Consider the following 22,556-nt stretch of genomic DNA (forward strand, 5'->3'; position numbering starts at 1 on the left):
GAATGTCTTTGGCATGGTGACCACCTCACCACCACAACACTCAAATCTCTATAGTGGCTGTGTCCACTATAGAGGTGGAGGAGGTCAGTGGTGGAGGTCAGCTACGTGGCTAGGTTCCAGTCTGTGGTGGCTGAGCAGGCCTGGTATCAGTGTTGACCAGCTGTCTTAGTTAGGGTTTCTATTGCTGTGAAGAAACACCATGACCACGGCGGTTCTTAGAAATGAGCTGGCTTACAGTTTCAGAGCTTTAGTCCATTACTGTCCTGGCAGGCATCACCCAGTGTACAGGCAGAAATGCTGGACAATGCTGAGACTCCTCCATCCTGCTTGGCAGAGAGCAGGAAGACTGGGAGCCACCAGGCCTGATTTTGAGCTTCTGAGACCTCAAAGCCCACTCCCTAGCCCTCTCCAGCAACACCCTCACCCTAGCCCTGACCCTAACCCTATGGACCTATGGGGTCATTTTCATTCAAACCATTGTAACCACACCCCGGGTACAGAGACCCCTGCTGGTCTACTTCCCACCTCTCTGAAGGCTTTTTCAGTCCCTGCTGGAGGACAGCCTCCCAGCTTCTGTTCCAAAGAAATGGCTGTCCAAAAAAAAATGAGGTGTGTTATCTTTTCTCTCCTTTTTTTTTGGGGGGGGGACACAAAGATGTCGATTTCTTTCTATATGTCCCCAAAAGGATGTCAGCAGGCTGCTTCAGTGGGGAACCAGGGGCAGATTGCTCAGTGGAGGAGGTGCAGGCGACCAGCATCTGGGGAGCTAGGATCCCTCCCTGCTAAGTTTCTATGTCCACCTCAGCAAAGGCAAGTTCAGGCCGTTGTTAGAACTCTCCTAAGTTGAACGCCGCCCCCACGGGGAGTGGGGAGGTGCTGAACTCCTGACCAAACCCTGAACAGCCCTGCCTGACTCCCTGTCCCACTGGCCCCTGAGGAGAGACTCCTCCCCGTGGCACAAGGGCCCACTCTCAGGGCCATTATCAAGTCATTCACCATCACTGCCCAGCCAGGCTCCTGCAGCTGGGATCCTTGGGTCTCAGATTGAATGTAGGTGTCCAAAGAGACAGAACCAGAGGTTTCCAAAGCTGAAGCCCCACAGGAGAGGCCTTAGAGCCTTGAGTGCTACTCTCTGGAGCTCCTGATGAGGTCTGTGACCCAGGGGAAAGTGGCTTTCATATCTAAAATGGGAATACTAGCCAAAGATGGTACACACCTTTAACCCCAGCCTTCAGGAGACAGAGGCATCCCTTCGCTTTCTCTTGCTTTATTGCTCATTGGACTTCCAAGCACTACACTGAAGAAAGAGCAGAGTGGACACCTTGGTCTCACTGTTGATTTCAGAAGAAATGCTTTCCCTCTCAGTCTGATACTACCTCTTGCTAGAGTATGGCACACCACCTTTCCTACGCTGAGATTTGTTCCTTCTCTTACTGGTTTCTTTGTGGCTCTTTTCTTGAAGGGATGGTGAACTTGGTCCAGGCTGAGTAAGGCTGAGCACAGCACACCAGTCTGTAAAATTATGCAGTTACATCCCTGACCACACAGAAATGTAGGCATATAACACACATACTGCCAAAGACACACGTACACATGCACAAAATGACTGGCTGCCGGGTGTTGGACTTGGCCATACAGGACAAGCCACGTCACAGCAATCAGTAGGGTTCTGGAGACCTACCTAGCCTGCGTAAGAGGGCAGCTCCAGTGACTCTGGCCCTTCAGTCAGGTGCTAAACTCAGAATTTTGTTTTTGCCTGGAATTTTTTTAAGTTTGGTTTCTGACAAAACAGTACTTTCAAGGCTTCAAATGCTTTAGAAACCTGCTGGTTATTGGTTCTATTATCTTGTAAACTGCTGTTTATTCTGGGACTAATTCTATGTTTTCACCTGTCATGGTATAAAATGTAATATGGTTAGTGGGCAAGTGAGCTGGGTCCCCAAATAGGGCTGCAACTGGGCAGCAGGTGATTCACTCTGAGCACACATATCTGAGGACCCTGCAGGATATAAAACAGCCTGACCATTTGCGCTTACCACTACAGCAGTCCACAAGAGCAAGAAAGCCGGAGAGGACCAGAGGCCTTGACCAACTCATCACTGACTCAGGACATGGTTTCCCTCAGGAGACAGGAGATGTTAGGCCTGTGACTCATTACAAGCAGCCCAAAGTTGCCCTAGACAAAACCAACCTTTGGCAGTTTCAGAGAGCTATAGATCCAAGGCATAAAACTAGTCACTCCTGCTGGCGAGCAAGAGATGGGTGTCGGGCACCTGGTCACTTCAGAACCTCATTTCTCTCTCTGCTACCTTGGGGGCACAGAGAGGGTCATGGGTGCAGGCTTCCTGGTACCCCCAGGAAGAGGGCTCTCCACTTTACCCGGTCGGCATCAAGGTACCTGGCCTGGGCACTTGAGCTCACTGCAACAGGGCTTCTTCCTCACAGGGAGATGAGGAGAAAGACAGACACCCTGCTGGGCACAACAGAGTTGTGGTGCCTTCCTCTGGGTCCTGAAACACTTGGACCAGCTCCGTGGACCACAGGTATCGCAATAACCAGGAAAGGACTCCCACATTCCCAAGCACAGGTGGAGCTTTAGGAGATGGGATCAGAAAGTTTGTAACATACATGCATGTACATGTATACTTGCATGCACAAACACACTCACACAGAGCCATCTACAGAGCTATAAAAAGAAACTCTAATGTGAAATTAAGATTTTATGGTGTTTAGATTTAGTAAGACTCCGACACTAATAAAAACTTCCCTTCTCCATTACACACTGCAGAGCAAGTTCTGAATACTCATCGGCTAATCTAGGAGATTGTAGTGTGCTTGGCTGGTTCCTCCCATGTTTTATGACACTCCCCTGTAAGCGAGAACGACCAGCACAGCCACTACTTCAGCACACGCACTGTCGAAAGCCTCACGAATGCTGCTGTACTGCAGTTAGGTAGAAACCACTGGGCTATGCCGAAGTACATCCACACGGCAGGCCAGCTCTTACTGTCGCACTACCATCAAGAAGCTTCAAATGAAAACAGTGCACAAGTCTCAGCCTCTGGCAGGTCAAGAGGCCCTAATGGCCTCTCATGTCTACAGACAATAGGGTCCCTGGGTCACCAGACCCCACAACACGGGGACCACACCCAATGCCTTCTAAATCAGCAGCCAATTTTTATTAATTTTGTTAAAGATCTTCAAATGAGTAGATTACAGAGTGGTCAGTCATGAAGAGACCTAGGCCTAGTAGTGAAACCCTCAAATTTACAAACAATAAAACTGAGCCTTAGGAAGCTTAAGGTGTCCCTGACCCTTGACTCAGGGTACAGGAATCTCTGAATCCTGACTTTCTAACAGGGATGTCCTTCATCTCTGGCCTCACAGAAGGGACAGCCCAAGCTGCTACCAAGGCTGAGTGCATGCAGGGCGACACCCATCAAGACCACTGTCTATGCCTGGTAGTGTGCTTAACACCGTGGCCCTAGAATGCACTTTTATCTTCCCTTCTAGACTTTAACCAGATCCTGACAGTGAGCAGGATGGCCTATTAGCTCAAAGCAATGACAAGAGTCCTTGGGAAGCCCAGGGCCAGTGTCCACAAGATGCCCAGCTGAAGCAGACGCTCAGTGGAAAGGGCCAGTCAACAGAACAGACCCTGCTCCAGCTGGCTAGGAGTGGAGCATTGTGAAAGAGAGGGCTAGAACCGCAGTGGCAGGTCTGGAAGGAGGTAGAAGCTGCTGGCTAACTATGTCAACGTTCCGAAAGGCTGTTGAAACGGAGAAGTGATCCCCATGGTGGAAAGGCTAACCACAAGCCAACACTGCTTTACTGAAAGCTGAGCCTCATGGGCATTCAGAAAGATTTTCTATGAGAGCTGGAGACTCAGGCTCTGCCAGCAAAGACAAGAAAAGAGGACCGGAGACTGTACTAGGACCGTCTGAACCCCAGGTAGAAAAGGGTACACACCGCATAATCGTGAGAACTGCATACACATTACAGCACTTGAATCCTTAAACAACGTAGACCTTCGTGCTACATAACACAAGAGCAGGTGAGGCCTGGGCACAGTGTCTCAGTAGCACGCAGTGTGCTGAGGAAGCCTGGGGCCGTCCATGATATGACCTTGTTCTCTGTAATCTGTAAAGTTTCTCAAACTTAGAAAAAAAAAGTTTACAGAAGTCATGCTCTGTCATGCTCTGTAAACAGGAGAGATAAACAAAAGGGTCTGTAACGGTCTGCCTAGCCATCCCCCTGGCACCTCCTAATACTACAGTTATCCCAGTAATTAAGAGTTTGGAAGAAAGGCAGGCCCTGCGGAACAGGCAAGGGGCATATAAGAAACCATGGTAGACAGTCGGACCCTCCCTTTTCTAGGACTGACTCTGCATCTGGGAGGATGTTACTAAGCAGGGAAGCAGTAAGCAGCAGTCCCCAGCAGGCACCACTTACGCCATACTCGTGTGAGGCATTTACTGTTGAAGCCCCTGAGCCCAGTTTTGGAGTTGCATGTGGCCAAAGACAGAGTCCTGACGTGTTGCCACACCCTGAGGCTCTTGCTATCTAAGCCACCTCAAGGCCCTGACCATTTGGGACCCTATGAGGTAGACAGGCACCTACACCACACTCCTGCAAACCATGCCCAAAGCTTGGTCTCCCTCCCATAATCTTGGAAGTGCCAGGGAGGCCCAGCACAAATAACCTGGACTCTCAGAAAATAGCAGGTGGCCCCAGTACTCCTCCACTGCCAGAGAGGTCTCCAAGCAGGCCTGTCCATTCGTGGTTGGCCTCAGGAAGCACTAAGACAAGTGTTGGCTTCTGAAGGCTTCTGGGAAGTACCCAGACCGCCCCAGTTCTCCTTGGCACTGGGCAGACCCCTCTGCACAGGTCAGCCCCAAAGTCACCACAGTCCTCATTGACAAAAGAGAGCACGGGCTCCACGTCCCGGCACCTCTGAGCTGCTGTCTTTCCATTTACAGGCCTCTGGCTTAAAAAAAAAAAAAACTTTTCCTAGTATTCAAAGTTCCTTATTTTTTAACAGCTAAGGTTATTCTTATATTAATTTTTTTAGTTACTGTACAAAATAACTATTTTATAATAGTATTTTCCCACATGTACCCCATTATTTTCTCTAGGCTTTCCTCTATCCCAATTTATTTACATAATATCTACGCCTATTTAAAATAAAATAATATCATGCCTGCAAATTCTGTACTCAGGAGACTATACAAGAGGATTTTGAGTCAGAGGCTAGCCTGGGCTACATAGTAAGACCTTCTCTCAAAATAATAAAATAATAATAATAATAATAATAATAAAGTTTTCAAAATAAAACTTAACAAAATTAAAACCAAGTTTTCCATATACACAAAACTTAACCCCATAGGGGCAGATTCTGAATTCAAAATGGGAGTTCACTATGGAGAATGGAAGTTTCTCACAGAAGACACAACAGTGACCCATGTCCGCAGCCACTCTGATGTACTGCACAATGGTCCCCTAGTAAGGCTGTCCTTCCACCTCCCACAGGCACAGCTCCACCAAAATCACAGACAGCCCAATGTCTGACTGCACATGCTCAAGAATTCACTAAGAGTAACTCTTTCCTTCAAGCCTGCATGCAGTTGGTGACAAGAATATGAAGCCAGGGCTGTGTGGCAGATGCTGGGCCTTGACTTGTACAGGAAGGATTTTTCCAACCAAGTGACAAGTCAGCCCCCTCCTTGCCTGAGGGGATGGTCGGGGATTGTACAGAGGAGCTATAATCATTGACTCATGGTGCCCACAAGTCCTCATTCAGCAGAGTTGGTGAGACCCAGGTCAGTGGCCATTAGGGGGGCCTGTCTGGTCTCACACTGGTCCACCAGTGTTACAGCTGTCCTATCTCCTTCTGTATGCACTCTTCACCCAGAGCCACAGGCACCCTTGGTCTGCTGTCATGGCCACTGTCTGGCCACTGCGGCTGACAGTGCTATGCAGATCCCTGGGGCACACTGCATAGAGACTGCTGCTCTTTGGATTCTGAGCAACACCTGAGGTAGTGTCCTACACTGACCTAACCCTTAGCACTCCAAACAACATGGCTGCGCCCCAACTAGACATGGAGATGAGTGAAGATACAAAGAGCACACCCTGACAGGTGTCAAGAAGCTGGACGTGGTCCTAGGGGACGCCAACCTGAAGCATGTGAGCTCATACAACCAGAGAGTGTCACCTGTGTAAGCAGCTGATCGGAAGTCAACTGGTTGATCCAACGTGTGTATCGCTCTGTGGAGTCTGGCGGGTCCCTCCTCACTTGACATCCTATAATCTGTGGGGGAAAAAAACAAATATATTTTAAGGTTTTGTAAGTATGTATGAAATCCATGGACTGGGGGCTGATTTAAGCCAAAACCCCTGGCATCAAGGGCAAGAGAAACGAGGATGCCAGGCCCACAGCCCCAGTCCTAAGGAATGTCTTAAGAGTAAACAATACTAGCCTCAGCTGGACTTACACATGACAAACAGAGCTTTCCTGCTTTGATGCAGTCAGATTAAGATGACCCAAACATAAGCTCCCAATGCCTGACTGTTTTTATAAGCTCCCTCTGTGAAGGGCTGATAACTGAGGAGTTAGCACAGTCACTGGGCCCCGTTCTGGGCTCCACCTTGGGAGGCAGCACCACAAAGATGCGTTGGAATTACAAGCCCGTGTCCTCCAAAGTGTCTTTCTGTCCAGAGTTTTCTCTTTACCAGATGGCGCCTTGATTCCCATACTTCCTTTCCAAGGAAAAGATGGTATTGTGTGGTGGTCTGAGTAAGAAAGGCCCCATAGGCTCACAGCTTTGAATGCTTGGCCATCACATACAGGTTGCAAATATTAGAGCCCCAGCGAAGGACTGCAGCACAGTCTGACGTCAGAAACTGACAGTGGAGCAAAGGTCTTACCTTATTACCACCTCAGAACCTGTCCCTACCCCAGAACGTGCCCACTTCAGAACACATTCATCAACGTTCCTACAATTACTTCTTCATTTCAGGCAAAAAGCACCTTGTGTAGATCTTGGAGGTTGTGTTCAGATACCATTTCACAGTAGAGGACTGGTGGTTCTGGATGTGTGGGTGGGGGCGTTACGACAAGAGCAGTAGAGTGTTTTTCCTGGCTGGCAGACGGCATCAGGCCTGTTTATGAGAAGCACAGACCTAGTGTGGCCTCTTCAGAAGACACTGTACTTTTCACACAGGGCCAGTTTTCCCTGGGCCACTGGTTTACACCAAATTACTTAATGTCCTCTTTCTCCTTTCCTCTCCCAGCCTTCTCCTCATTTCCTCTTATTTAATAGTGTCTTCCTGCTAGGCTAGTCTCAAACTCGGCCTCGGCTCGTGGTTACTTGGACCACCGGTATGTACACCACACCAGGCTCGCTCCCTCTGTCAGAGAAGACTAGTCCTTGCATGATCCCCAGGGCTGCTTTGGGAGGCCCAAAGTCTCCTTCTGTCGGGTCATCTGAAGCTTCATCTGTCTTCATCTGAAGGTCATCTGTCTGAGCTTCATCAGATGAAGCTCATCTGAAGTGCCCCAGAGCTACCATGTGAAGCTCTGGCTGCCCTCCCTGGGAAAGATGAGCAAGTAGCACCCTTCACGCCTGGATCCCAGTGTAGCCCAGATTACAATACACAGTAACGTGACTCACCCTGTCCCTATAGGACCCTGTAATCCCCCAAGGACCAAAGATGTTGGAAAATATTTCCCAGCTGTTTCAGTGTTCATTTAAAATTAAATTGCTCTGACCACTTCCATATCTTGAGGTAGGCCTCATGCTTTCCGACCCCAGCCTGGGTTTGGGGCTTGTGCTCTTGGCTGACATGACAGTCTGGTTCTCCAGGACTTCCTCAGATGAATCCCGCAAAACAGACACTGCACAGCAGACCCAGGAACCCCCTGACACCGTGCTTCCTCTGACCAGCTGACTTCTCTCCTCACCAGGGTCACTTCTTGAACTGTAACTCACATCTCTGGGAGTGTTTTGGCTTCACATGCAAAATAACAGTGGTGGCATTGAACCTGAGGTAAAGCTCCTGTGTTCTGGGAAGAACAAGGGTTGGCATGGTGGTGTGAATGGAAATGTCCCTAATATGTGAGGCGTTTGAAGACTTGGCCTCCAGCTGGTGGCACTCTTTGGGGAGGATTAGGAGGTCTCCAACATGGCAGTGGGGGTGGGCACTGGGGGTTTAAAGCCTCACCCTACTTCAGGTTCACGTATAACTGGTCTTTGCTGCTTTGTGGGCTCTTCTTTTTCCCACCCTTTATCCTTCCAGTTTCACACCCCAACACTAGATAGGAGAGAAAAAAGGATGGAGGGGAAAGAGGAATTAGGAAAACCCCTGAATCTTATTTCTTTCCTTTTGTTTCTTCTTTGACCATGGCTACTAACAAACCAAAAACAACCTCCCTAAACATCCACCAACCCCACCTCTAACATTTATCTACTCTCTGAAAAGTTCCCAGAATTCCAGTCATGCAACCACAGAAATTATCTGCAGCTGGAAAAGCCACACTTCTGCTAGAGCAGGAGGCAAACATGGCCACCAGCTGTGAACAGTTCAAAGCAGCCTCAATCTCCCTACCCTACAAGACGAAAGTCAATAAGACCATAAATACAGTTAGGTGAAGTTCCTGCCTCACAGGTTACAGTGAGACTACAGCTGGAGGGACTTCAGTCAGAGTACAGGACTTGGATTGAAAGAATAGGAAATGATCGCTCTGATGTCTTTTGTAGTGAGAATTCTGGAATTTTGGTTTTCCTTAAAAACACATGCACAAATATAAGAATAGTTTTGGTTTTAACCCCAGGGGTGGGGAATGGGGCTGCTTCGCAGCAGCCGACTATGATTTGCCTCGTGCTCTAGCAGAGATGTGATTTTGCCAGCCGCAGCTAGTTCCTGTGTGTGACATTTAGAACTTTTCAGAGGGCATGTAAACTAGGGCCCCAGGAGGTGAGGTTTATGGTTGGTCGTTCAGGGGTGGTGGTTGCAGTTTGTTAGTAGTTGAGCTCAAAGAAGAAACAAGAAGAAAGAAATTAGATTCAGGGATCTCTGTCTCTCCTCTATCCTTCTTTCCAGTGATAGGGGATGAAACCACGGGGATAAAGGCTGGGAAAAAGAAGAATTTACAAAGTAGCAAATCAGCGAGAGTCTTTGAAACCCCTTCAAAGACTTGTGAGATAATGAGAAATCTTACCCTGCAGAGAAAGACCCTGGGAGAGGAAGGTTGGGGGCTCAACTCTTCTATACTGTCACTGCTGTTTTCATGCTATTTCTAAGATTGCGCTTGATTTTGGGGATCTACTGGATACTGCTGACAGTGACAGCAGACATGTGCACATCCCATGTGTAAGGACCCTGAAGAGAACAATAAGCCATACAGCGTTTATCTGCACAGAAGCCACTCTCCACCATGCTTGTGAGGCCAAACGAGATAGTACTGTCCTGTCTTTCTGCTTTCCTCCATGCCTCCACTCAGAAACCTAGTTAAGACCAGCCCTTGCAGCCATTTGAGAATGCTGTAGAGCCAACATGAGGCTTCCCACACTGCTCCATCCGCTCCAGAAATGATTTAGAATAAAAAAAAAAAAATCACATTTTGAGCTGCTAATAATGCCCAAAACATAAAATCCAACAATTTCTGCAGTGACTAAACAATGGAACACTGTAAGAGTTGCCATCAGGGGTCTTCCTGTAAATGGCTTAGCAGTAACAACAGGGTAGGAGCAGAGTGCCGACATTCATTTCATTCCTTCTGAACAAACTAAACGTAATAATCAACATAGCCACCAACCAGCAAGTGCAGGTTAGGACTTTGTAAACCATGAATCAGTAACCGCTTCTTCTCAGGCTAACTGTGTTACAGAGCCGACCGGTCCTAGCATTCTGAGTTATGAAGGTTGAGAGGAAAACACAGCACAAGGTTCTTACTGAAAGCTGGACAGAGCAGCTAAGAATTCAATGACGAGGAACACGGAGAGTCATGACCTAGAGCCTGAACAGTGTACAAAAGTGCAAATCAAGGCTGTGTTGGAGGTGGATCTGATGCGTGTTATTGGCCCTCAAACCTGCCTAAGTCATTATACCTGATTGGTTGATTAAACAGCCAATACCTGGGCAGGGCAGAACGGGGTAGGCGTGGCTAAGGTTCCAGGGCTTTTGGGTTCAGGAGAGAATCATGGGAGAAACAGACAATGGGAAGAGAGGAGGAAGGAAGACGCCACAATGGGTTAGTGTGGAAAAGAAACCACGTGGGCTAGGAGAAAGGACTCCGATAATGGTGTGAAAAGACCCAGATGAAGAATACAAGCAAGTACCATGGGATTATGGATGGAAGGTGGACCAGACAGAAAGGATTAAGATGGGTGGCATTGGATGGGGGCTGGGGGATGGATGGTGAGGATATTCAGACAACGTAGGTAGGAATGTCTGCCCGACCTAAGGTAAATAAGGCGATTATAAAACCTAACAGGTATCTGTGTCTTATTATTTGTGATAGCGGGTTAGATAATGCTGCCATGAAAATCTTAGGGATAATAATAGATGGTATATAGCCCACCACTCATTTTTTAATATTTACTACAGCAAGGTTGATTTAACCATAAGAAAAATTGACAGTTTTATTTTTTAAATTCCTGAACATCCCTAAATATCACAGTTCATTTCAATGAATGTCATAAAAACCTGCAAAATCAAGTTCATTAATGTAGCCAATCTGCTCAGTTTTAGTTTGGGGTGGAAATTAAAACATCTGAAAATAATACAGCTGTCTAAAGTGTCAATACTAGTCAGTTACACAATGCTCCGCAAGTTTCCATTGTATGTAATATTAAAATAACTGGAAACTCTCATCTCTGAGTAAAGCACACAGCATCCCACATGAGAAGATGGGCACAGCTCCAGCCTCCTGTGTTCAGCGGGGCAGGGACAGGCTCCAGTGCTTCAGTTTCACAGGGGCTTGGCTGATGGGACAGGCAGAGCACCACGGAACATGTCCTTCAGTGCTGGAGGCAGCAAGCATCCCAAAGAGCAGTGCGTTTCTGACGCTGTGCTCGTCTTTTGTTCTTTGGCTTCTTAAACAGCATGATTTCACTGTCAGCCACTGGGAAGGGGCTTCTGGGAATCTAGTCTTTATGTCCCTTTCCATACACAGCACAAAAATCTACCTACAAGAACTTATTCCTGACAAGCGGACCACACCAGAAAACAGTCTGTCTCTCCATACGATAAGGATATCTGCCAATGTCTCTGGAGGCCGAGGCAGAAAACCCTCAGCTGTTGGATAAGACCCAGTGGTACCAATTCTGGGGAGCCAAAGGACACTGCCACCTGGTGCAGCTGGAGTTCTCACAGGCTCCATGACAACACATGATGCCATATACTATTGACCAATTAGAAAGAGGGATGAAGTGGACTTTTGAACTTAAAAAACAAAAAAAAGCAATTTCTATAGCCTGAGTCATTGAACACTATGAACACATGTAATTCCACAAATTTATAGCTCCTTAGCTCCTTTCAGGACCTAACACATGCTCCTGGTCTTCACTTCCCTCACTGAAACATACCTCACAGAGGCCCTGCAGACACCCTGGGACCCCCGAGTTCCCCAGATCCTTTTGTAATCGTAGTGAAAGTAGCCATACAGACCCCTCTGCTCCTTGGAGGGCCATGTATATTCTGTCTGTTTCCATTTATTCTCACAACTAACAAGCACACCCGCCCGCACAGGCAGAGGAGCTTGCGTCTCTGCCCTAAGACTGTCTACTAGAAGTGGTTCTGAGATCTATGTTAAAGCTGGACATCTGCCCTATCCACAAAGTGGCTAAAGGGCCAGAAGCAGCAGCAAGGGCAGGTTGGAAAGGCAGGGTGAGGCAGGCAGTCTGAGTGACAGGGACTGATGGGGTGCATACCCTGCCTGCACCAACTCCTGGCCCCTAAGAGTCACAGAGCTGCCCAGAAACCTTTCTGTGCCACTCATGTTTATACATCAGCAATCCTTCTGTACCAGCTCGGGGTACAGAAGTCTTCCGGCTCTGACTTCAAACAGGATAGGGAACTCCCTGTCCAGGAAAGGCAGACCTGAAGGCCGTGTCTATACACCCAAGTGCCAGTGGCAAGTCCTCAGAATCAAAGGGAGGGGAAGGTGAGAAATGAGTAAAAGGTGCCAACCCTGTAAGAGCAAACAGCGTGAGCTACACTCAGAGCTCACAGAACAATGCCTGCTGGAGGGTGACCAGCTGTCCTGACCAAAAGAGGTTGAACTGAATGCCTAAAAGTATCCTTTGGGAAGGTTGTTTTATGGGCTTTTTCCTTTGAATAACTTGCTTATCAGGGCCAGTGTAATATGGAGATAAAGGCCAGTGTACTCCAACTTGACCTCACACGGAGTCAAATGCCCTGGTATGCGGCAACAGCCTGAACTGGCTGAGTGGCTACATGGGAAAGGGGACCACTGCATCATAAAGCAAGCAATGGGAGAGACAGAAAAGGGCAGGGAAAGAACGAAAGAAACCCTTCTATCTGCTTCAGTGTGACAAGTGCTTTCCAAAATGATAAATGAAAAGGAAGGCAGTGAACATTAAGGGGACATAGAAAGAGAAAGGAGCCTTTCACCCAGGAAGGAGCTTGCTTGAAGTCTTTCTACAGCTGAGAGTCAAGAATTCCAGTATAATTAATAAAAATCTGTTATAAAGGTCAACTACAGAGAGACAATTTGGTTTTTTTCACAGAGATATTTCATATAAGAATGTTAAGATACCAACAAATCATGCTTAAGGCCTAAGCATGGATGACCACGCTGCATTTGGTCTACTCCTTTTCCAACTGTAAAACTTCAGCTTTCTGAAGTTACACAAGAGTGTAAATTTTGTTTACAGTAAACAGGTCTTAATTTCCTATAACCTAACATAGTAAAGCTTCCCTCAACTCTTCTGACCTATTGCTTTGCCTTATCAGTCTTTAATTCTGTTCAATATACCTCAGGAACTACTCTCTGCTCTCATTTACAAAGAGAGACTAAAAAGGGAAAAAAAAAAGAATTTCTTAGAATAATTTACACATTATAACTTCAGAAGCCACCAACATTATATGTAGAGCTATTGATGAAGCCCTAAAGTGACTCTCTTGAGAAGTCTATGCCCATACTTGGGAGTACAGGATCTTCCCAAACACTTTTCTATTGATACCCTGCTTAAATCTGTTAAAAACTTCTTAATAAACTCCAACTCTATTTCACAGTGACTTGTCCTGAAATTCTTTTCTTTAGAATTTAAGAATTCTAATCTCACTTAGTGGAGCTCTCTCAAAAGAACTCCTCAGTCTGCTATAGGTGAAGTTGTGTTTCCAGTTCCTCTTCCTGCTGCCACTAACCAAGAGCATGTCCATCTCCAAAGGGCTCACAAACCTGGCAGTCACAAATCTCCTCCCTGATTCGTCCATTTGACTGTAAACAGATTCTTTTTAATCCCAAGGAATATCTCTATTAAAAAAATTACTAGTGCCAAGTGATAGTGGTGCATGTCTTTAACCCTAGTACTCAGGAGGCACAGGCAGGCAGAACTCTGTGAGTTCAAGGCCAGCCTGGTCTACAGAGTGAGTTCTAGGACAGCCAAGGCTATACAGAGAAACCGTGTCCTGAAACAAACAAACAAACAAACAAAAAAAAAACAATAAAACAACACAAACCAACCACTCCCACCCCAAAACAAACAAACAAAACACACACACACAAGCACACACACACAAACTGGCATTGCATGAAAAGTGGTGACACTACAGAAAAAGGTGTTGTACTCACACTCGTTGGGTGCTGAACAGCAGCTTCATATTGTAGCCTCACTCTCTGGGGCATCATAACATCATCCTGTATAAAGAGTACATTCTAAATTAACATCAGGCAACTCCAACACAGCACACATACAGTCTAAGACCACAGCGGCAAACAACCTGAGTCGGCAATTCAGATATCCATACGCACCCTCTTTGTCACCAAGAAAAAGCAATTATGTGATTGGTGAGAAAGAGGAAAATTCTGGCAGTCTAAATATGGCTCAGAATGAAGGACAGCAAGGACACTCACGTGCTTGTGTAAAGTACCACAGTTGTTCTCAGAGATGTCTCTGCACCAGCCAGTAAAGCTAGAGGTACACAGAGTCCCTGAGACTTAGCAAGTTCACCATCTCTGTAGAAAAGGTCCTCTACCCAGGTAGGATTCGAACAGTTCTTTCAAGACGTGAAGAAACAAGCTGCACACATTTCTGCTCTCAAGGTGCACTCGGTGTGAAAGCAGTCACAGCTGCTCAGGTCAGTCAGTCCAGGACAAAAGAAGACACGGTACCACTTCACATACTTAAATTCAAACCCTAGAAAGACTAACTGCATTATTTAATAAATACACACATAATGAAAACAGTAACGAAAAGTGAGGACAGTGTGGCCCTGACAGCCCAAACTGAGGTCCCTCTGGGCAGGGAGCCCCTGGCAGGAACAGCATGGCAGGTCCATCGGGTGTTGGCAATATGCAGCCCTTACATGTGTTCTGCAAAATAAGGGTCTGTGCATTCTCCATGGGACACTTCATTCCATAGTAAAATAAGCCATTTTTCAATAGCCCGTCAACAAAGACTGAAGTATTTAGGGGATGTGGGAGCAGGCGACAGGGGAAATCTTCTAAAATAACGCTGCAGTGACTGCGGCCACCTGCCACTCTCCCAATGCTCACAAGCAGATGAATAAAGGGGTTATGGCACATGCCCAGGTGGCTGACCTGGAAATCTGGGGAAACGGATGACTACAAGGGACTGAGGAAGAGCAGTGTGCAGGCAATTTCTTGGTCTCTTAGTTACCATGCTCTGCAACTAAAGCCGGTAAGAAACCACAACATAATCCAGGTAGGATGAGAAACAGTCCAGACCTTTTCCAGGTAAAGAACCAACTCCACTGAGGTGCTCGGTAGAGGATTGTTAGATAGAGAACTGTGAAATGGAGCCAGGAGGAAGTAAAGAACTTTCCATTGCCAGCACCTCATGCGTCTGCCACGCTGCTGCTCCCAGACACTTTCTGCTCAGAGGGGCCTCAGGTTTGGGCTGTCAGGCCACACTGCCCTCACTTTACTGTTCTCATCACGTGTGCATCTATTAAATAATCTGGTAGTTCTCGTAGTGTTTGAATTGAAGCGTGTGGGTACTGATCTGAGCAGCTGTAACTATGACCATGTGACCAATTACAGAACCGCGGCTATCGAAGTTATAATACAGTCCACCTGAATTTGTTACAAACACATTAAGCAAACTTCTTTGTTTTCTTCCTTTTCCACATCACTGGAGGACTGTGATGCTTTGGGGAAGAGCCTGCACATGTTCAGCTGTAAGCGGCACAGCCACACCTAACCCTGGCTGCACCGGAGTGTTACTGAAGGAGGCATGTACGCACTCCAGCTTAGCATAGGGCAGACATGTGATAATTAGTTTTATGTGTTAACTCGACTGCCTAGCGTGGCATGATGCTTATTTTGTGAAGGTGGATCCGGAAGAGATTAGCATTCTTATCAATGGACCGAGACCAGCCCCCACCCCATCCCCACCTTCTCTTCAGCTTCTCTGGGTTCTGACTGATACACACGGAATTAAGCAAGACTCCAATTTTACAGCTCAGAAATCTATGCAAAAAGCACAAATGCTCAGTGTTGCTCTCATGAGCTGAAAGAATATTCAAATATGGTTTCAACCACTTCTGCTGTTGAGTCAGCAGCTACCATAAGAACAAAGAGAGAACAAAAGGAATTAATACACTCATTGGCCAAATGGCTGAGAAGCTAAAGAAGATGTGAACAGACACTCCATCCAGAGTGGACAGAGAAGTAAGTACTAAACCTTATATGGTGACTAGTAATATTAAATAAGCTCTGTTTTCCTGAGACCACCAGAAAGAGAAGAAAGTGACCAAGAGACTGGAGAATGAAAAGGTCTGTTTTGAAACTGAAAACAAGGGAGAACTTTGCTAACAAGCCAGGCAGTGTTACTGCAAGGAGAAGGTAAAACCAAACTGACCCACCAGCTCCCCCCTCTGTGGGCAGGCTTACTGTGCCAAGTTCACAGGAGTCAGCTGGCATTTGAAATGCAAAGTAGAAGGGCTAACAGGCCAAAAATGCATGATGCCATCAGCATCAACCATGAAAGCAGAGTACATTCATCTCTGGGCGCATGCCAAGGAATATTACCTGGAGCTTTCTTCTCACAGTGAGAGGTAAATTTGAAACATTCTACACACAATTGACATTCCTGGATATGCATAAAATTCCCAGAGGGGCTGAAATTCCACAGTTATGAACAGGGAATCATCACTGTGGAATGATGGGGCAGCCTGGGAAAAGAAACTAGAAGCATCATAGAAAGGGTATCAAGAGCCTGGAGAGACAGTCATGAGCATTTTCTGCTTTTCTAAAAGCTGGAGTTCAGTTCCCAGCACCAACCTATCAAATGGATCACAACCAGATCCTCAGGACCCAACACCGTCTTTTGGCCTCCTTGGGCAACCATACACATTATGTACATGAACACATGTAGACACACACAGACATACTTGTTTAATTTAAAAAAAAGCAGTAACTAAGAATGAAATGCTATTGAATTCTGACATAAAAATATCTGAGGAAAGGCTGCTAGTCAAGAGAACTGAGGAAAATAAAGGCCAGGCTTCCAGTGACGTCTCTCCGAGCCAGGCACCCTTGAGATGACAGGTGCAGAGAAGCCTTGGGGAAACACTAACCAGTGAAAACATTAGCGACCACTGCAAACTGTGCCTGCCCCAGAGAACACATGTAGCTTGTTCCAAGTTTTCCCGTGTTTGCTTTGGGGCGAGATAAGGAAACAGGGAGAAACTTCCTGGTCATGTCTAACTGCTGTGAACTGAACTATGGAGGAGGAATGCACCACCCAGCCACTTCCTGAGCTTGCTCTGAAGAGGAGTGTCCTGTGATGAGGAACTCCACAATACTCTGATCTGTGGGGTTTCCCCTTCTCAGCAATGAGCCTTCGACGGTAGGTGAAGGCTGACGCTGGTTCCCCACTTCAGGTGGTTGAGTCTCTCCACAAAGGTCCTGTCTAACTCCAACACCTGTGGCTCCTTCTTTGAAGGTCCAGACAGAAGCCACAGAGCATCAGCATACCGGACAGACAACTCTCACGTGCTACCGGATGGCAGAGCAAATCACTGACAATCCACCGCTATTCTGTGGGCCAAGCAAAACATACTGGCCCAGTGACTATTTCCCAAAGCCGACGTTCTCCACACATCTCCTCCGCCCTGTCAGACGGCACATGCCCCAGACGCCTACATAGCAGCACCATACGAACTGAACCACCTGACACCGGAGCGAGCAAGTGCATGCCGTGATCTCCACCTCCACAAGTCATATACTCGAGGTCCTACCTCGTCTCTCTCACTTTCTTCCACAGAACCCAGAAGAGGACGAAGGAGCTGACTCAGCTCCGCATCTCTGCAGTCCTGCAACCCTGAAGACCTCTGCAAGGACTTGCCACCCAACGCAACCTTCCGCTGTCTGGAGGAGCATGGACCCCTGGCTGTGGGCTCCTACCCTTCAAGAACATGCCCAGTTCATGTGCTGTGTACTGGGATACAAACGGGGAGTTCCCAAGTAATCAGCTGATAGGTGCACAGAACACAGGGAAAAACCAGCAAAAACTCACTCTATTGGAAGGGTAAAGGACACGGTGGACGGCCAGATGAGGAGGCAGATACAGTGAGACCCGTGGGATCCAAGCGCAGGGCTTCCTAATCCCATGGGACTGGGGTGTACTTTCACCTGTCTTCCAGAAACTTTCCATGCTCCTGGTTAAAGAGATTACAGAGGCTGCACCAGGCAGGTGTGATTTACTGGTCCAATCTCCAGCCCTGGTCTCCTCCCTGGCAACTGGGGCTGAAAGCGCTATGCTTTTACCTCTAGGTCTGGTTTCTGGCAGACAGCCTCGTCCTGACCAGTAGCCCATCTAATCACCGCTGAGCACAAATGACATTTTCTGGGTGCTCTATTTGGATTTAGAGTATCTCTCTAATGCTTGTGTGTGTAAGGTTCTGAGCTTATTACTGCAAGGAAGTATGGAAGCTTGAAGAGATGGGACCTCATTTTAATGGAGGTTTCTTTACTGGGATGTACTTCAATACCTTTTTTTAAAGACTTTTATTATTTGGCAGAGTAACTTCCATTTTATTTATTTATTTATTTCCCCAAGAAAAGGGTTTCTCTGTGTAGCCTTGGCTGTCCTAGACTCACTCTGCAGACCAAGCAGGCCTTGAACTCACAGCAATCCTCCTGGATCTGCCTCCCCGAGGGCTGGAATGACAGGCGTGCACCGCTGTGCCTGCCTGTAACTTCCGTTTTTAAAAAAGAGTCCACCTAAACTATAGACACACTCACATGAGATTTTGTAGTTCCCTGCAGAAAGCTAGCTGTAAGCGAGAAAAGTGATAAGAGACAGAGAGATACAAGCCTCAGGTCCCAGTTCTTCCTCCCATTTTCGTGTCTCTCATGAACTTCCAGAGCCAAAAGGCTCAGCGTGAACAGCTTGTTTTCTGTTTTTAGTCTAGGGGAATAGCTAGCACCTGAAGGTGGAACCAAAACTTCAGGGTAAAGCACAGCAGAGCAGCGGCCCACACAGATCCTGTTCTCCAGACACCTGCACTAGGCCCACAGCAGTGACAGTCTTCACCTGCTTCCTAAAGCTGAAGCGGGTTCTACAGAGCCAACACCAAGGCTGTTTTATAAATAACTGCACACTACAACAGATACGACAAATACAAAAATCACACACGGCACGCGACAGAGAAAACGTCCTCATCCAGCTGGCAACGTCTGTCTTCAGTAAGTTACTGACAAACGTGCTATCCAAATTCAGTAAAGACGACATATACAGAACTTTGACTTCGAAATGTCAGCCCTCCCAAGGCAACCCTGTGGGCCAGTTCTCCTCCTGCTCCTTGCATGGAGAGGAGGTTCCATCTCCTGGTCTATGCATCCCCCCACTCCCATGTACCTGGAATAAAGCAACTGAAACAAACTTTGTTTGCACAGCTGCATAAGCCAATGGGCAACATTCCCATGGGCCCTGGCGTGCACGTTTCTAAGAAGCCAGGAGCCCAACCTGTGAAATAATTTAGATGCATAAAAGTTGTATCTTTTGAAACAGACCTTGTTTGTTTTTATTCTACCAGTGCTTCTGAGGACAGCACAATTCACACAGTCTCTGTTCATCCATTACAGCCAAGCATCCCACTCCTAAGGGCCCGTAACCGTGATCATCCTCTGACAGTCTGCTAGTGTTCTTCACCAGGACTCAGCCAGCACACAGTAACTGGTTTCTACTTTCTGTCATAATGAACAGCATAAGGATATCTGCACACAAATCTTCCCCCCAGATACCAAGAGGTGAGAATTAGGAGTTGAGGACACAAGCACCAAAGTTCTTGAACAAAATGCATGATCATGCTGTCAAGTGGCACCAATTCACACTGAGACACTAGCTACATTTTGGAAACACTTAATTTGCTTTGTGGAAGTATCTTGTTAATTTGTTTGATCACAAATTAAAATTTTAATATAACTTTGATTTGAGCCTACCTGTCACCTATCTGTAAACTTCTTACCTCTACCTTCAAATCTGCTTCATGTTTTTCTCTAGTTATCACGAACTATTTCCATTTCTTAATCCCTTAAGCAGCATATTTGCTAGTATTTTGTTTATCTTAATGTCCTTTGTATTCTCTGTGGTCCTATTTTACATATTAATTATTGTTAATTAAGTGCCATGCAGCACATAGCAACAACGTATTAAACCTGACTACTGAGAGCCATCATAACATATCTAAAAACAATTTTAAGAACCTACTAAAATTCACAATCATTATTTGGTCAATATATACAAAGCCACTGTAAACAAAACAGAGAGCTACTTACTGAATCCAAAAAGCAAAGATAAGACCCTGTGCTCTGTGCAACCGCTTGGTTTTTAGAATATCCAACTGTTAGAAAAAGAGAAAACAGCCTTTTTAGAATTGAGTTTTTAACAGCATAAAGCTAAGTGTACTTCAAGAAAGCCAAGGTCATTTCACACTACTACCAAAACTCCAGGTACAGTTTTGAAGGAATGAAAAGAAGGTAAGCAGAAAGCAGTGGCCATGTTTAGTGATAATATTATAGAAGGCCAAGAATAAGTCGTGATGGCATCTAGAACAATATTAAAATAAAAGTGAAATATCCTTGGGAAGTGTGCAAACGTCTGGAAGAACGCAAAGCCTACTTATGTGTGACTAGTTGCTAAATGCCTCAGTCTGAATACCTCATGAGTGGCTGGTTGAGCACTGTGGCCCTGGAGAGTGACTGCCAATGTCTGCCACATCCAAGGGTGCCCACACCCAACCTAGGCCATCGCCGAGTATGCACTGAGCATCAGTACTCAGTACAGACCCAAGAGAACTTTAGCCATGATTAGGCATCCTGAAAGTCTGGAGCTGGGGCTGCCTAACCTTATACTGGACAGACACTACTTACTTGACTGGACAACCCAGGGTTTCACACAGCAATGGCGGTGAATCTTACCACAGTATCAAGCACAGGGATCAGACCCAAAGAGGCAGAGACTGCAGGGGACACAGAACTCAGAGCAAAGAGGTCATTCTGGGCTAAAGAGCTGGGAATGTGGTTATCCTGGATGGAGAAACCAATTTGGCTCGGGCTTCAGAGACTAGCTATGCCTTATCCCCAAGGAAAAGATATTGAAGTGTTTAAAAACAAAAACAAAAACAAAAAAACAACCTGTTTCCTTTAAAGAAGTTACAACTGAGTTGTAAAAGATAAAAGAAGCAAACAAACAAGAAAGCCCACAGCAACAACTAAATGAATGGTGCTGAAAAAGCATAAAAGCGTAAAAGACAAAAATGACCACAAAGAAAATCAGCGAGAACCATGCTGAATTGATACAAAGAAAATCAGAGCGAACCATGCTGAATTGATACAAAGAAAATCAGAGCGAACCATGCTGAATTGATACAAAGAAAATCAGAGCGAACCATGCTGAATTGATACAAAGAAAATCAGAGCGAACCATGCTGAATTGATGCCGACAGAAAGCGCAGTAGTGCAGTCGCGCTCACAGTGGAAGGACAGACCACTCTTGGAGTAGCTGACTGTCAGCGATGCTTTTTATATGGTTTTATTTTGGTTTCTTATGCCTCTTCCTCCATTTTCCACCACAGTCCCTTCCAACCACCCCAAGTACAGGGTAGGATGGAAAGGAGGTTAGTGGGGAGAGGGGATAGTTAGTTAGGGGGAGGTTAGGCTACTTCCTGCTGGTTAGGGTCGTGGGGTTCCTTAGAGCAAGTCCACCACTTGTTTCAGGAGATCTCCAACATCTCATCCGACCGCATGAACAGCACCAGGAGCAGCAGGGGTGGACACCAGCAGCCGCCTTCTTTCTCAGGGCCCCTTCTCTCTCCGGGCCCTGGCATTTATTCTCTCAGAGTCCTCAGAGTTAAACTATCTGCAGCTGGCAAAGAGCTCCTCTCAGAGCCCGCACCAGGCAAATAGTTTGCTGCCGTGGACCATCAGAATCAGTTCCACATCCCACACCCGGGATCAAAACAAAAACATGTTTCTCTCCGCAACAGCTGACTGTTGGGGTAAGAGGGATCAACTTCGCCCTCTGGACAGGGGAGCTGCTGAGGCTCGGAGGCTAAGGGTACTGTGCAAAAAGTGACACAAGCTCCTCAGGGCGGCCAAAGGCAGATCCATTAGAGCTCAGCCCAGAAGAGGGCACTAACGGGGCCTTAAGGAAGATGAACTCTGTTGCTAAAAGGGAGACTACCAACACCGGAATCACACTCACCAGATGGCTACAGTCTTGATGCTGAGAAAATTCACACAAAGAAAATGTGTACAGAGTTGAAACAATCTCTTTGGTATCTGAAGTTAAAACAAGCTGAAGAGAGTTCTCAGTCCTGATGAAACACCAGTCAAAAGTACATTTCAGCCAATTATAACAACTTCTGCTATAAGGAAGGTCTCTCATATAGGATCTATTAGTACAAAAGCTACACACACACACACACACACACACACACACACACACACACAGAGGGGGAGCAATGCTATGGCTGAGATGCAAGACACAAGACATAGGAAGCTGCCCCCTTCACTCCTACCCCTAAGATCCAACTCAAAGCAGCATCCTTCTGCAGGGTTCAGATAAAGTAGCAGTTTAATTTCCAGCATTCATCTCTAGAATTTGGCCAGTCCAAACCAGTTAGCAATGGCCCCAAATTCTGAAGAACTATAAACAAAGGCAAAGGAGAAAATGACCATGAAAGATACTGTGATGCCTCCCACCCTGAGATAGGTTTGCAACAACCAGGAAACCCCAGGCATCCCTGCAGAGCAGGACAAGCATGCAGAACAGATACTTCCTGAGAACCTCCACAACAGAGACATGAACACATTTTTAACAAGAACACTAACATTAACA

The 22,556-nt window shown here is 46.6% G+C and overlaps 1 protein-coding gene across 10 annotated transcripts in view; it reads right to left on the reverse strand.

Annotated features, from left to right (window-relative positions):
• Positions 1 to 22,556, reverse strand: part of B3gntl1 (UDP-GlcNAc:betaGal beta-1,3-N-acetylglucosaminyltransferase like 1) — a 60,434-nt gene that overhangs the window by 21,500 nt on the left and 16,378 nt on the right. For 8 of the 10 annotated variants that reach the window (XR_008718422.1, XR_008718423.1, XR_008718424.1 and 5 more), the window contains exons 4-6: positions 19,994 to 20,058; positions 13,820 to 13,885; positions 6,215 to 6,310 (exon numbers count right to left, since the gene is read on the reverse strand). Coding sequence is in view for 7 of the 10 variants with exons in the window: in XM_055592664.1 (XP_055448639.1) it covers positions 6,215 to 6,310; positions 13,820 to 13,885; positions 19,994 to 20,058 (227 nt within the window). In the remaining 3 variants the exon portion in view is untranslated. The remainder of the gene's footprint in view (positions 1 to 6,214; positions 6,311 to 13,819; positions 13,886 to 19,993; positions 20,059 to 22,556) is intronic. The other 2 variants (XM_055592668.1, XM_055592669.1) reach the window with 1 other exon arrangement.

Source organism: Psammomys obesus, unplaced genomic scaffold (genome assembly GCF_907164565.1).
Source record: "Psammomys obesus unplaced genomic scaffold, mPsaObe1.curated_primary_1811, whole genome shotgun sequence".
In the NCBI taxonomy this organism is placed as follows: domain Eukaryota; kingdom Metazoa; phylum Chordata; class Mammalia; order Rodentia; family Muridae; genus Psammomys; species Psammomys obesus.